Below are 15857 nucleotides of genomic sequence, written 5' to 3' on the forward strand. Positions count from 1 at the left end.
TTGTCAATGATGATTGTGGGTGTGTGTTTATCCTTCCTTTACCATTCAATAGTGTACAATGTTGTCATTTTATGCTATATCTCCCTTTCTAAAGTGTTATCTTTTATGAAGCATTTCATTGTATTGTTTTTCTCATTAAAAGAGTGTATTTAGTTGTCCATGAATTCATTGGGTGCCTACATACACCTGACTTTGTCATCTTGGCTGTTTGCCTAATGTGTTCATGCATTGTCTGTTAATACTAATAAAGCTAATATAAGACTGATCTGAATATGAACTACAATGTGTATGATCTTCATGCTCCAGCCATTAGATTAGATTAGATTAGATTAGATTTTACTTTATTCATCCCCAGGGAGAAATTTCTTGACGCAGCAGCAAAACATTCTTTACAAATATACAATACAATAAAATAAAATTAGAAAACAGGGCAATTACATTTACGAATTCTCAAAATATGTCTGAATTCCCCTTTCCTGAGCACTATAAACCCACAGTATTTAGTTTTACCCACTGTGTTTTTTACTATTATCTTAAGATCAGGGATACTTTACATGCTGGAGCAACTTTTGCAAAATGACAGTAGTTAAACAGATATTAATAATATTCATGATAAAAGAAATAAACATTATAAAAGCTCATAATTTATCTCTCTCTAATAAAGTTTTTATTGCATGCCTAATAATGTTTGCAATACTTTCCTGTTACCTGTTGTTTTCACATTGTATCGCAACAGCATGTTGCAACAGTTATCATATACTGAACAGCTACTGTTGATGATACAATACATGCTTTGAATTCCTTAGATATAGCTATGCTGTGTTCTGAGCAGACCAGATGATGTGCAGCACGTCACACTGCAATCATAAAAGACTTAAGACTTGACTTGGACTTTCAAAAGTCCCTTTGTGAGCATCTCTGCTGTGGTGTCTCTTATTTGTTATACAAACAAGCATTATTAGTCTCTTTGGATGCGCTGGAGCACCTTATTTACATTCAAAGAACAAAACATTGTCCCATTGTGAATCTATTTATTTTCATTGTCAATTAGAAAATGGTCTGCAGACCACCGGGCACTCAATCCAGATTTGTCTCTCAAGCCATTGATATCACTGCTGTAGATCCTGTGGGTCAAGGGAGGCCAACAACAGTGCTGTGACCCAATTTTGCCTCACTTTGGTTCCCCTGTGTAAGAATGGAAGCTGAAATGACAAAGCTGAGTTTTAACTTCAGCATTGGTGGCAGATTTTTAAGCAGGCCAGAGAGAGAGAGAGAGAGAGAGATGAAAAAGAATGAATGAGAATGGAGACTTATGTTCCTCTTCTCATCCCAGAAATATGCAATAGATTGCTGATGGGACTTTTTGACCACGCTGCTGATGAGCTATACAGTCTGCTTTTTAGTTTAGAGGATGTGTTTCTGACTCTGGGTGAGGTGAACGTCTCAATAAGTGGCCATGTGTGTTTATTTTGAGTTTTACCCCCAAAATGTGCCCAATGTTCTAGAATATAAATCAGAAGAATATATATATATATATATATATATATATATATATATATAAAAATCCTTAGAATTTCAATAGGGTCCTATCGAACCAATGTTGTGCCAGCTCGGACCCTAATAATGGAAATGCCAGCACAAAGATCATTTATAGGGTCAGGAATAGTTGTCTGTAATGGTCTGGGGGTGCTCGTTCTGGCATGTCTTTGGGCCCGCAACGCCTTAGACTTAGAGGATCAGTGCTTTCAATGGCAAACACTAGTTTTGATGGAGCATTGCAGCATGCAAGTAGCTGTGTCTACGGTGTAAGTCGCTTTGGATAAAAGCGTCAGCTAAATGAAATGTAATGTAATAATGTGAAGCATGCTCTTTAATGGTGAAAAATGTTGTTCGGCAGCCACTGCAAAATATCCTAAACTCAGTGCAGTTAATATCTGATTACAGGTCAGGTAGGCATCTAGAAAGAGCTTTGTTACAGTATTGTTTTGAAAAAAATAAACTGCTAACTCCACATACAGCCATCTGCAAACACAAGGCAACCATTACCATTACCATCTGATGTTTAAACCTCATGGGGAGAATGTATGTTATCTCGTAATGGGTTAATGTAATCCTGGTACAGTAGATGCTGATGACAACATTGCAGATGATTACTCAGAATGAAAAACTAGTTTGCTATGAGGGTGATATTGTTTAATTCTGCGCTTCCTTTTCTGTTAAATTATCCTGAAAAAGCAGCGTCGCTACAAAACAATGTGGTTGATTGCAGAAATTATGCAGCATGTTGCATTTGTTTTTATTGTCACATTTCCTTTTAATGTTCAAGCTGGGATCACACAAACAAACATTCCTAACCTAATGTGAAAACACTTCAAACATTTAAGGGATGACACATATTACAGTGACAGATGTTGTGGTTAGAATTATGACGCTGCTCAGACTACCAGGTGCATTTTGATTTGTCCAGATTATTGCCATAGAAAAATAAATAAATTATAAAATAGTGGGATAGTGAAGAGGCAAGAGAAGGAATCCTGAACTGCAAGAGAACGTTAAGGTCACTGTCTATGACCTTCACTACTTTATAGTTAACATAAAACAACTTTCAACCAGCAATTACATGTTTTATTTCATTCATATACTGAAACTGTGTGGGTTCAAATTCAAACACAAAAAGACTTTAGAATGAGATTATTAATAAAAACATTTTGTTAAAATCATCATTGCCTCTCGTAATATTGTAATTTATTGATCTGCTCTCCTTTTCCTTTTATATTTATCTTATAGTGTCTTTAAGTGATACTCCACCCAAAGACAATATTTTTTGTATCTAAAATATGGCTTTTTAGTGTGTAATATATTTCCACACTAACACCAGAAGCTTAAAACTCAAAATGCTAAAGATTGCTATTGTGTCATCAAATCACCCTCCTTAAAGGAAGAGTGCATTTCACAATTATTGGGTGGAATGCACTCGACTCATTGATCAAACAAGTTATTTTGTTACCGTTTATGCAACCGTCTCACTCATCTTCACTCTGGCGGTAGTTCATATCCTCTCTTTCCATCTCACAGTCTCTCTCTTTCCCCCCATTTTGCAAAAGAAAGAAAGCATCAGTTACCCTCTAACAATACAACATGTTGGGATATAAAATGTTTTATTTTGTGTCGTGAATAGAGAGGAGTGATAAGAACAGGGCAGCATTCCCAGTAGATAAAAATGAATGGCATAATTTTAATAAAAACTGATAACTGTCGTGGAACCCGCTTTTATCAGGGACGAGGGCGCAGATGCGAAATATTGTGGCAACACAAAAGTGATTATGTGTTTGTGTTAACACCAGCCATGTTCACTGCACACAGTAATTGTATTTTATAATTGTGTGCCCCGTGCACAGTTCATAATTCCTTTCCCAATGATGGCTTATATGTTTCATAGTGGTGACTCGAAACGCCCCACCAAGAACACTCTGGATTATAGCAATATTGCCACGGAGACAATTGCGACAAACCCACAGCTACACACTCTCATTCACTCACTCACTCACTCACTCATTCTCTCTCAGCCAGACATGGGTGTCAGCCAAACAGGGCTATTTGCTGGAGCAGGACTGGCACTTCTCCAGACCATGGGGGTAGCAGGCTTGGCAACGCAGATCACTGATGGACTCATTGAAGCGGTTCACCAGCATGGACAGCTTGCTGCCGTGACACAGAGAGCAGGGAGCGCTGCCCGAGCCGCGACAATGATGGCAGCTGCCGGCCTCCTGGAGACAGAAGAAACACATTAGAGGGGTGAAGAGGAGGAGAAAGAGGAGGTGAAACCGAGGAATTGTAATAGGCAAAGGGTTAAAAATGTTTTTGTTTTTTTAAAAGAGATTGGAAAGGGTGAGAAAGACAAGGAACATATGGATAGAGCATTCACTGAAAAGGAAAGTTGGAAGAGAGGTTTCTTAAATGTCTATCTAAAAAACTATAGTGTATCTAAATATGTAACATGCATCAATATTTTGAATACACCACCATTTTACATTAACACATATTACTAATATTTGCACTGCAACAGTTTAAAAGCCTATTAACTTGCAACACCTTTAGCCAATTCATAAACAGTGACAATTATATCTAGTTTAACTGGCTGGCTCACAAGTAAAGACTAAACAACCTTAACGACATGGAGGACTTTTTCCAATATTATTTATAATTAAATGTCTCTGAAGAAGCTGTGTCATTTATACAGCCAGCTGGTCATTAGAATTAAATGCATAATAACAAGCAGCTGCCTGTAGATTATCGGTGACATGAGGCAGGATACTAACAGAAGACGTAAATCTATACAACCAACTGCATGTTGTAAATTGTTTTTAGTGACAACTTTGGACAATGAGGGCTGTGAATTCTCCCGAGCAACCATGATGTTATTGCTATGGATGTTTAAAATGTATTTAAAAGGAACAGCGTTAAGGATTTAAGGGGATTTATTGGCAGAATTGGAATACACTATTCATAGCTTTGTTTTTCTAAGTGTATAATCTCCCTGAAACTAAGAATCGTTGTATTTTTGTTACCTTAGAATGAGCCATTGTAAAATCTACATACAGAGCTCGTCCTCATGGAGTTGCACCAACATGTTTCTACAGTAGCCCTGAAGAGATAAACCAAACACCTGCTCTCTGAAGCTTTTTTACAATAGCTGCAGGCCACCGTAGTTCTCCGATATACTCGAGAGGGGTGAGCGGATGGCTATTCAGTTAGTTGCAATCTGCAATGTCACTACTAGATGCCACTAAATCCTACACACTGCTCCTTTCAGTATTTATGTGCCACAAACTAAATGCCATCCACATCTGACCCCTTTGGAAATTTAATGTGGGAGTCCTAAAGTAAAGTCAAACAAATACTGCTTAGCAATGTATGCTAGAGTAGCCAGAAAAATGTCCCCATGAATCTAAAAATCGGGGCACACAAAAAGTGATTCTCAATATTTTTCAAAAAGTAAAAAGAAAAGTTGTTTATAAGCAAGACATTATTGAGTGGGTAATCCTTTAGCTGGTTACACTTTCAGTCAGATAATCAGGAACTTATGTATCACCATATATATATATATATATATATATATATATATATATATATATATATATATATATATATATATACATATTTATATATACCTGCACAATTGCAGTATAAATCGCAGCCTGTGAAGAAAACCCGAAACAAAGACAGTGAAACATTGACTACCTTTGAGTCAGGGCAACAAAGAGCAAAGATGATGAAGAAAAGAAATTAACAAAGAAGAGTGAGATTGCCATATAATGGAAAAAAAAAGCTGAGAGTAAACTTTTTCTCTTACAGAGGCAGAGAAAATGAGAAAATAACGAGATTGGTGAGAAAACAATGGAAGCCAAGGATGTGTGGGGGGGGGGGGGGGGGGGGGGGTAACAATAGCGAGCCGGGTATCCTTGCGGGCTGGCGAGTGGCAGGCAAATGCTGCAAGGGCATAGTGAAACTGTGGACTCATCAGTATGTGTTCACAGTTGACAGATAACACCAGGACAACGGGGTGGGGGTTGTTGCAGGGGGAAAGTTACAAGGAGACGGAGGAGATTGTGGGATGAGAATAAACAGCCTTCTGCGAACAATTTCAAATTACAACAATATGGCTGCACAGGCGATCCCGCCGTTACGCTGTGAAGAAACGGTGGCTGAAGACGGATGCAGAGATGGAGAGAGGAGCGAAGGAAATGAATAAGTGCATGTTGAGACTACCGAGAAACAGAAGCAAGGTGATAAAAACCCGACCACACCACTGAGAATAATTTGGCCAAGGATCATTACCTTGGTCTCTGTGTCACTGATCTGTTTCCCCTCCTTCTCCTCCACGTCCAGGGTACAAAGAGCTCTAGCCCTCCTCCTGCTTCCCTTCTCCTTGGCCTTTGGGTATCCCTCCATGTCCACAGGAGGCACTGTGTTGTGCCGCAACGCTTCAGGCTTCCTCTGTGGCGCTCTGATGATGCGCAGATTGCTGGTGTAGATGATTATCTTGCCAAAGTCCAACACCGAGGACTGATAAAAACAGAACGCGTCAGATAATCCTAGATCAGTCACAACAACAACAACTGGTGCATCCTAAAATTACATATTTCCATTAGCATCTAGTCGTGTTAGAGATTTCCGACAACTCCCAGGTTCCATTCTTGGAGCTGACAGAGAGTAGCCATGTTTAGCTGTGGGCTTTGTGTGTGGGTGAGAAGAGGTTTTCTAGTTGCATGCAGATGAAGAGTCACACCCGCTTGTGCGAAACACAACATGCTTTGTAGCTGTGTTCTGGTGGTGGAGAAAATAGAAAACTACAGTACTTTCTCTTATAACTGTACTATCTAAATCTGGAGAAAAATATTTGATACCAGCAATATATTTATTGCATTAACTCAATCTATATAATCTACATTTGGAAACACTGGAGTCTCCTGGATAGCATATGTTTATGTAATGATGTATGTCAGTTTGGCATGATGGACAGCTAAAAAAACTACAATACCCATGAGCTTCAGCTAGCATTGCCATGGAATGAGTCAGTCTGAGGCGCGAAATATAACAAATTCAGAATGCACAACACAGCACCACAGTTGCTGAATTAATCCAAAATTTAGCAAGAACATAACAGAAATGTATGTGACTGGATGTTCCAGCCCATTGTGATGCCTTACCTTTACATTTTTATTTTAGAAAAACAAGATATTTTATAAAATGAGGATTTAACTGGAAGAGTTTCATATCGATCCAAGCCAAGGAAGTGCCCCAATTGTGGGTCAATTAACATCGTCTACGGGGAGAGTGAATGAAAAAAATTAATGCTGCTGGGAACATTGTTATCCAATTCTAACTTCCATATCCATATTAGCAGGGCTGCATTGTTGATTACCAATCACTCACGGATTAATTTGCCAATCCCTAATATTTCTGACTTTCCCAACACAGGAAACACAGATGAACAATTGTGTAGTTTAACTTAAATTGTTGTACATTTCTTCACGGAAAAGCAAGCAGTTGGTGCATTAATTACCCAAGCATTCTTCTCATATTCTATTTTAAAGTTTGGATTGCTTGTTCTGTTCCGTATGAATTCATTTTTTAATTACTTTGCGTTGGCTGGTAATTGCGTATGTGTTTATTTTGCTGTGTCTGTTTGATTTTCAGAATATGTACCATGCAAAGCTCTGGGGGTTTAAAAAAAAAAGAAACTCTTCCAAGGAGCTGTGATACTTTCTTATTATGATTCCCTTTCTATAAGTATACCCACAGAGACGTTGCATAGTGATCATGCTTCACAATTAGTAACTTACCATTCAAAGTGTGTCAGAACACAACATCATAATTCTAAATGTATTAACCGTCTTTTCTGTTGTTTGAAATAACAGACAATTCATGAATTACTACATATGTTGAACTGACAATGTATCTGGTTCACATTCTCCATTCCCAAACTGTGTTTTGTTTAAGATCACAATCAAGTTAACTGTTTTCACAATTAACATTTTATTTAGCGTTCAACAGAATCGTATCATTTCTGAATTCTGCTTTACTGCACTCGAGAATGAATGAAGACTATAGATAGGTCTCAGTCTACTTGACATTCAGACAACTTGGCATTGCTAGTGGGAAATATAATCTAAGCTGATCTTGATTAATACATTAAGAAAGAAAAAAGACAGCAAGCATTATTGCTTACTTGAGCATCTCCCTCTGCTTCCTCAGTCTGGCCCGCAGCAGGCTTGTAGCTTCCCATTCCTCTGTACACGTTTATTCTCTGAGCAATGAGCCCCGTTGGAGGATAAGCACCTGGGTACAGAACAAAACATGTTGCCAGGATAGAGCAATAACTTGTACTATAAATCTGAGACTAAGGTCCAGGTTTCATCCACAAACATCATGCGATTCCCATGTTGATGTGCTCAGAGGGAACAGCCTCAAGTCCTGTGACCACCCAGGCTGGGTGTGTTAGCATAGCATCCTAGCCAAACTAAATCCTGCGTCTTAACAACATATACTGTCCAATAGTGGTGCATTCTCACTGAAAACACGGGTAAAAAAATAAACATATCAAAAATGTATACAGAAATTTCCGAGACCAGTTGCCAAGGAACCAACTCCAAGAGGTTACTGGTCCTAGTAAGAAATGGTTTGACACATAAAACCCTGTCAAAAGGACTATAAATTATTATTATTAAATAACTTTTATTTTTCTCATCGAAATCTCCTAAATGTCAAAATAATCTATTAACACTATACACTAATTCTAACAATGTTTTGATTAAGTAGTGCATTCTCACTCAGAAACTTAATAAAATAGCTCAGCATTTCATCTGTGAAATTGGTAAATTTCCAAGTTCACAGTTTGATTGACCTCCTCTGTAGCAGGCTGCTATACTTTTTGGCATATTAACTGACAAAATAGTGATCTGTAAAAAAAATTGGCTAGATTTACTCCGTCATCAAAGCAGAGAAAATTATCTTATACAACCGGGTGAGAGAAACAACAGCATGTTATTCTTTGCCCATAGAACTTGTCTTACTGATTGCAGATATGATTAGTGCACGTAGGGTTATTGAGCCTGAGATGTGTCCCATCATCACAAAGATTGCTGTATCGTTGTATTTGAGTTGTTTGTAAGCATATAGCTACTGACAATTGTACTGTGCACACATGATTACAAACTCAGTGTACAGCAATGTCTCAATCATGCACCATCATATTACGATGAAAGCAAAAACATGCCAAACAATTTTAATGGCAACCATTCCAACGTACAGGCTGGAGGTGCCATACACAAATGTAATACCCAGATCTTGTTGGTCTCCCTTGTTGGTAGCTTACAGCCCACACAAACAAACCTCAGTGCAGTCATGCATATGAAGTAAGACACAGTGGTAGTGTATTACACAATGAGAAAAACCCACCCGGTTGGTCCCCATGAGCATCCTGAAACCCACAGAGCTGCTCCACCTCCAAGTGGCTGGGAGGGATCTTGCGGTGAACGAAGCTGTGAGGGTATTTCTCCTCCGGACTGTCCAGCTCCTGACCGTCCTCATACACGTGCTTCAGCACCCGGCCGCTGTAGGACGACGCAAGCTTGAACCTCACCTGTGGTTTTGAGTTGAAGGTGACATGTTTTTACTCCGAGGTTTATTACATGCTGAAAAGATGCAGTGGCAAGTAAACTGCTGTTAAGATACGTATTTGCATAGCTTGCTCTCATACAAAAAAAGATTTATGGGTATGAACAAAAAAAAAACTGCTGTTCAAAAGAGAAAAAGGATGCATACATGTGCAGCTTGTCAACATATAAGCTAACATCTTGCTTTAATCAGTTTTCAGTTTGACATCAGGTGCAATTAGAAGCTGATAACCATCTTCAAGCACACCAGCTTCAGCTAGTTGTGTAATATAAAGTCACATGCCTCAAGATTTCAATATGTCTTTTTATCAACACAGTGCATTTATTAAAGTACTTCAAAACCCATGCATTTCAAAGAAAGTGGTCCTGTAAATAACTCACCTTTCTGGGTTTGGTGCCTTCATAGTGTTGATTCAGTTTTCTCTGGAGTTCCTCCATGGTGGCTGATTGAGGAGGGACCGTCGAGAGACCGTCAGTCCACCCAAGGAGTTCCTTACGTGGGGCAAATTGACATCAGCTGGACACCGTGGTCCCTGGTGTGATGAAGGAACGTGCGGATGGATGGCGGAAAGAATGGATTGATATACAGCTTGATTGAAGCGCGGGGTACAAGAGTGTAAGGAGTGGGTGGACGACTAGATGAGATGAAGCTCTCTCTGTGTGTCCTGCCTCCTGAGTTTGGCTGCACCCGCTGTTTTAAGGGACCACCTTTTCTAGCTCGCCGTGCTAAATTATTCAAAGCTGGATCGTGTGTACAAAAGAGTGGTTGAGAAACCAGAAGCTCCGGCATCAAATAATTATGATTACCAGAATAGAAGGTAGTTGGAACGGAGTGTGTGTGTGTGTGTGTGTGTGTGTGTGATTTGTTAGATGTTGTAGGACTGCCTGTTATTGGAGTAGAGCCGAGTGCATCAGTGTGGAAAAGTAAAGACATTTGATGTCTGTTGCTGTCGAACTGAAAACCTTCACCAAAGTATATTTATGATTACTGCGTTTACAGTTGTACCACATTGACCTAACACCTTGCTTTAAGTGTACATGCATTTATTTGACTTGTTCATGATGTGTTCGCTACTGGATGTGTTTGTGAAAGGTAAGTAGTCTAGATCTTAGTTGAGCATGAACACTTCAGTGTTTCATAGAGCATTACTTCATGGCTCAGTGGAGTCTGAGTCGGCCTCTAGTAGTCTAATCTAAGGAAGCATCTCAGGTGAAACTGAAAAAAGTTGTTTTTTACATAACGCTCCGGGTTATATATATATATATATATATATATATATATATATATATATATATATATATATATATATATATATATATATATATTTGTATTAACATATCAAACAGACAGTTCCCCCTCCCCCCCCTCCCTAATCCTATATTGTAATTACGCAAACTGATGAGTCATACAATTAGTTTATAACAAAATCACCATGTGCTAAGTGTTTTCCTGTCTAGTGTAATGGCTTCAATTATTTGGTAAATTGCGTGAGCTTATTTTGTGTTTAACTTTAAATTACCCACTACTTAGTGTGACTAATAGAAAGGGTTACTATGCATTAGACACTGTGCAAAGACTCACATTCACACGTTTCCAATATAGCTTGCAAGAATTTTCGTAGCCTATTTGATCCTTTTTTAACCTTTAACCTTTCATCCTTACCCATACAAAGTCCCAGTAAGTAATCATCATATTCATAGTGAAATTAGGACATTTCTTTCTCTTATTAGTATACTTTCCCTGTAAACTATTTATTAAACTATCGAAAAAAAGCCAGAGGATAGAGGCAGTCTATTTTAGTATTTGAGGACAAAACCAAAGATAACAAATGTTCCCCTTCAACCTCGGACCCCAATAACTGACAGCCTTTTCCTGTTGGATAAACAACAAGAGTCTTTTTTTCACAGCAGACAGTCAGAAAGGTTACAATTAATTTGGTTTGAGTGTCCCAGCCAGCATGAATAATATCAAGACCCCTGAAACTGAAGCAGGAATTCAGACATACAATTTAGTGGATTAAACAGCATGACCAGACATCTGTTTATCAAACAATGTGGGATTACAATAGTTTACTTTATCAGTAAAAATCAGCATTTTGACTCACACCTTGTATTTTACAGTCAAATGAAACATGTCGTAGAATCTTTTATTTTGTTAGAGTGTCTAAATATCTCTCCTTTAACCCTACATGTTAAAAACCTTACGGAATCAGGGGTGACTCACTGCCCCAATGTACCACCATTAAATACTGAGTACTGAGCAGGTCTCTGAATTCAAAGTGTCTCCAGAATATAAAGCAGGAAAACCAGAATTCCACAAAATTGCCCAAATAAAAAAAAGTAGTCTAAATAGTGGCTGAGATTGGTTATCCATATTCAAAAAACAACAATAATAGTCTAATCATAAGCCTTTGTTTTTTTTAATGTTCCCGTCAAATACAAGTATTGTCAACATCTCTAATTTTGCTCTTTGTCATTTCCAGAATGTGCCTGTCTGACTCTTATTAAGCCTATTAGGGCTTATGGTTATGCTACAAGGGCTTATGCTTATGCTGTCAGCATCCTTTAGGATTAATTGCATCCCCAGTTTGGAGAATAATTCAAGATTTCAATCACATCTAAGAGTGCGAGTACTACAATCTGCCTCACTTTCAAGTGTCAATGTCGGGTCACTTTCTGTCATCATGTGTCAGACCTTTGTGTGTGTGTGCGTGTGTGTGTGTGTGTGTGTGTGTGTGTGTGTGTGTGTGTGTGCGTGTGTCTACTTTGTGTTGGTGAGTTCCTTTGTAAATGCGCATGCAATGCTGAATCCATAAATGCTTACTTACGACATTTGAATGATTCAATTTACAGGTTTGAAAAGTGTTATCTATATTTTGAAACTGCTGATGGCAGTGGCAACCTTTCCTGCAAATGTAACTAACACTAATCTAACAAATGGATGCTATTAGCCGGATGCATGTCGCGATCAATCTTACAGTTATCCTTACAGATGGCTGTTATTAAACGGAGAGTGGACGGATGGTTTAAAAAGAGAGAGAGAGAAGACAGAGACCCGCCGTTGTCTCTTCCCCGGCCGAGAGTCAGCTTAATCAGATTGCAGAACAAGCAAGTAAGATCACTCGAGCGAGAAATTGTTTTGGGTGCATCGCAGTCAAGGAATCGTTTAATGTGCCTGGATTCTTGCTGCTTTCCGTTTAAATGATTGCCACTGCAAATCTGTCTTTCTGTGTCTCCACATAAACAGTTCATGTACATTCTATCATCCTCATTATCCTCTGTGAATACAATATGCAATATAAGCTGCGATGCTCGGGTACAGTGCACACTCTCTGCTATAGATCCTCATCTAATCCTATTTTAGTGCTCTAATAGTTTTGGTTTCAATGCTGGTTGATAATGCATTTGGACCCGAGTGGGCAAAGGCAAGCCTCATTGAGCCTCAAATTTAAACACAAATGGAAGTCTATTCCCCAGATGGCGTGATGCAACCTCTCTGTGCTAACTGTGTAGATGAGTGAATTATAATCGAAATGCTGTATCCATGAACCAAGTATTGAGCGTGATGAGTGCATGCTGCTCCTCTCTGAATCATTTTTAATCTACTTCTGGTTGTGTTCCCAGTAGTTTCTGCCTCAAACCCGCCGAGGAACTATACCACATCCTACCTTACCGTGGCATTAGTGGATGTTCATTACAGCAGTTGTTTTGCCTTTATAGGACTATATGTTTTGATTATTCCCCCCCCCCCCCCAGGAGTTCAAGAGCACCCTGGAGGTGTGTGTATCATACTTGGCAAGTCTCACTGTGTGGGCCTGGGGGCAGCATTTATATCCTTGCCATCCATTTCTGCAATGTGCTCCGTTGCAGTTCTCTCTGAACTTTTGCCCTGTATAAGTACATTTAAAAAAAGGAAGGTGACACTCTCACTTTTAAAAAGACACCTACTCATTATTTTTGCACTACTATTTCTGACTCCCTCCCAAGGGGAATAGTATTGACTGACTCATGTCAGCGCCACCTATTTTTAGGCCACAACGGAGCACAGATCGTTCAGAAACACTGGTTTGAATTTCTCCATCGCGGTCATTAATCTGAAGTTACACGGAAACCAGATTTTTGGGAAAAGGTGGAATTACAAAGGGTTTCTAAAGAACTGTCCCCTCAGGTCTGGCGAGGAGTTAATGATCACCTGTTATTTTGGAAAAGCACAATTATTCTCTCTCTCTCTCTCTCTCTCTCTCTCTCTCTCTCTCTCTCAGCCCATCTCAGCACCAAACTCAGATTTAATTTCTTTCACTCTTTTGATCTTCAGGTGGCTGAGAGGCAGGAAGGAGGAGGAACATGGGAGGAAGACAGATATGGAGGCAGGATGAAAGTGAAAGTTTGGAGATGGACGAGACTAGGACAGGGAACCAATGAGAGATGAGCAAGGAGCCATGAAGCTACAGATGAATGTGAAATACCATATTTGTCTTTAATCATATCTGAAGACACTAATGGCATATCCTCTCTAAAGGTTACAGATGAAAAAGAGAAACAATTGGCAATTCACTGTTTTATTACCTCTCCTACAGCTTTGACCAAATGGAATATTAATTATCCAGATGCTCTTCGTGGACAGGGCCCAAGTTAGAAGCTCTTCATAAGAGATGATGCTGGACAAGATAAGAGCTCAACAATGAAGGGGGGAGGACAAATTAAGATGTCATTTTAATTTGGATTAAAATGACATATTTGTTTTTACATTGGTATGAAGTGATTTTGTTTGGAACCCATGAAGAGTAGTTGTTGCCTTGGTAGTAACTATCAGGGATTCCAGGTAAATAAATAAATAAATATGAACATGTTGGGCGATATAAATATATATAACAAAATACGTTGTTTGTCCACCCCATTTGGAAAATAATTCATCTGTGGGTGCTGGAAGCAATATTTTTTCTGAAAGACAAAAAAGTGCAGGATATACATTAATAAAAAATATTTAATAATGTATATTGCTGCAAAATGCACATATAAAATGATTAGGTCTGCTTCCCCAAACAAATACGCAAAAGAGGAGGGCAGAGTAAATCATGCCGATTTTAACTCAGCAAGGACAATATCAGCAATGCAGGATACCCAAGAACCTAACTGGGTTATATTCCATTATATTTTTATATTTTGTGTTTTCCTTAATAGACATTTAATAAATACATTTACCCCATAAATTGGTGCATAACAATTCACCAGAATGCAGGGAATGAAATGAGGCGTCCCCAGAACCCTACACTGTAAACAATTAACGCCTGTGAGTTCCACAGTAATTTTCTGTGTTTGTCAGCATTAATGTAACGTATACTATTTCACAGTAAAATACTGTGTATTCATTTGAAGAATACAGTAGTAAAAGCTTTACGGTCAAAATCACAGTAATACATATTGTACTGTAGAGAAACACAGTAACACAAAACGTACTGTAATCACAGTAACCAAGAATCTGCTGTAGAAAAACACTGTACCCAACAAAGTACTGTTTATAATTACAGTAACTAATATTCTGCAGTAGGAAATCATTGTACCTTACTGTAGAAAATCAGTTTCCTAGAATTTGCTGTAAAAAATCACTACACCCAAAAAACATACTGTGGACAATCACAGTAAGTTACTTGTCAACGGCTGCCAGTTACTTACTGATATTATTTGTTACAGTATTTTACTTTACAATAACTGCTAGTTATGTACTGTTTTTTTTTTTTTACAGTAAGTTACTTTTCAAAGGCTTTCAGTGAATAATTGTTAATTTCCCTGTCTACTTTATATGTGTTCCCCAATGTAGAAATGAAACCTTCTCTCTTGTATTAAAACAATCTAAACTGATTGTTCTGATTAGTTGCTGTTTGTGATCAATAACAAGACCTAATTAAAAGTGTGCCTCGATAAATAGCCTTAATTGCACAAGGATCCAAAATGTGTTTTTACACAACACTAAACCCCCCTTAAGCCCCCAAAAAGAGGAATATGAGGTAATGCGGCTTTTCAAAGTTTTACTTTATTTGCCTTCATGCCCAGGACTAGATCAAAAAGCATGTAGCTTAATTAGCTGTGATAAAATATCAACTGATATAGTTTATTTAAATTATGACAAAGCAGACACCTTCAACACTGACTTTGGTACAAACATTTTAAATACTACTAATGCCTTTAAACATCATTATCTTAATTGCAGTGTCTATCAAATGATAGATGTTTCAAGTCACAGTCAAGTTAATATTTAATATTTCACTGGGACTTTTCTCTCTTTTTAATTAGCTGTATGGTGGTGATGGTGTTCGGCTCTCATGAATCTTTGAGCACATGCAGCAACTTGCGGCTGGGATGCCACACAGGCTTCTTCTATCTGTGACCACTCCAACACACTTGAATGTCATCTTCAGGACAAAAAGGTCCCTATCACAAAAATGATGCATTAATGTATCCAGCAGAAAATCAAGGCACGAAATGGCAGGAATCAGCAGATGCTTCAATGCGTATGTATTTGAAGTATGATTTTGAAGTATGATTTTGAACAATTCTACTGTTGAGTTTTAAAGGGCATATCATCAACATTTTTACAGACGAAAATTCTTTTTTTTAAAGAATAGCTTTTTCTAAAAAGATATATTAAAATGATGAATAAATCTAAACACTCAACAAAGT

At 38.3% G+C, this 15857-nt stretch overlaps 1 protein-coding gene across 1 annotated transcript; it reads right to left on the bottom strand.

Moving 5' to 3' along the window:
- Nucleotides 1–3593: 3593 nt before the first annotated feature.
- LOC117743121 (glutaredoxin domain-containing cysteine-rich protein 2) lies at nucleotides 3594–9632 on the bottom strand. Its single transcript, XM_034550909.1, has 5 exons — nucleotides 9561–9632; nucleotides 8962–9145; nucleotides 7733–7842; nucleotides 5839–6066; nucleotides 3594–3767 (listed from the first exon to the last, which is right to left on the bottom strand). Exons 1-5 carry the CDS (start codon nucleotides 9615–9617, stop codon nucleotides 3594–3596), a joined length of 753 nt encoding a protein of 250 aa, XP_034406800.1. The 5' UTR covers nucleotides 9618–9632.
- Between the last annotated feature and the right edge of the window lie 6225 nt (nucleotides 9633–15857).

The sequence above is a fragment of the Cyclopterus lumpus genome, chromosome 14 (assembly GCF_009769545.1).
Source record: "Cyclopterus lumpus isolate fCycLum1 chromosome 14, fCycLum1.pri, whole genome shotgun sequence".
NCBI classification, from domain to species: Eukaryota; Metazoa; Chordata; class Actinopteri; order Perciformes; family Cyclopteridae; genus Cyclopterus; species Cyclopterus lumpus.

What these genes read in the sequence shown, in the direction of transcription:
- LOC117743121 (XM_034550909.1), bottom strand. Translation starts at nt 9,617, where the DNA reads ATGGAGGAACTCCAGAGAAAACTGAATCAACACTATGAAGGCACCAAA. An exon ending in TGCTCATGGGGACCAACCGG is followed by an intron (nt 7,843 to 8,961) that starts GTGGGTTTTTCT and finishes TTCTGTACCCAG; the next exon opens with GTGCTTATCCTCCAACGGGG. An exon ending in TCAGTGACACAGAGACCAAG is followed by an intron (nt 3,768 to 5,838) that starts GTAATGATCCTT and finishes TTCTGTCTCCAG; the next exon opens with GAGGCCGGCAGCTGCCATCA.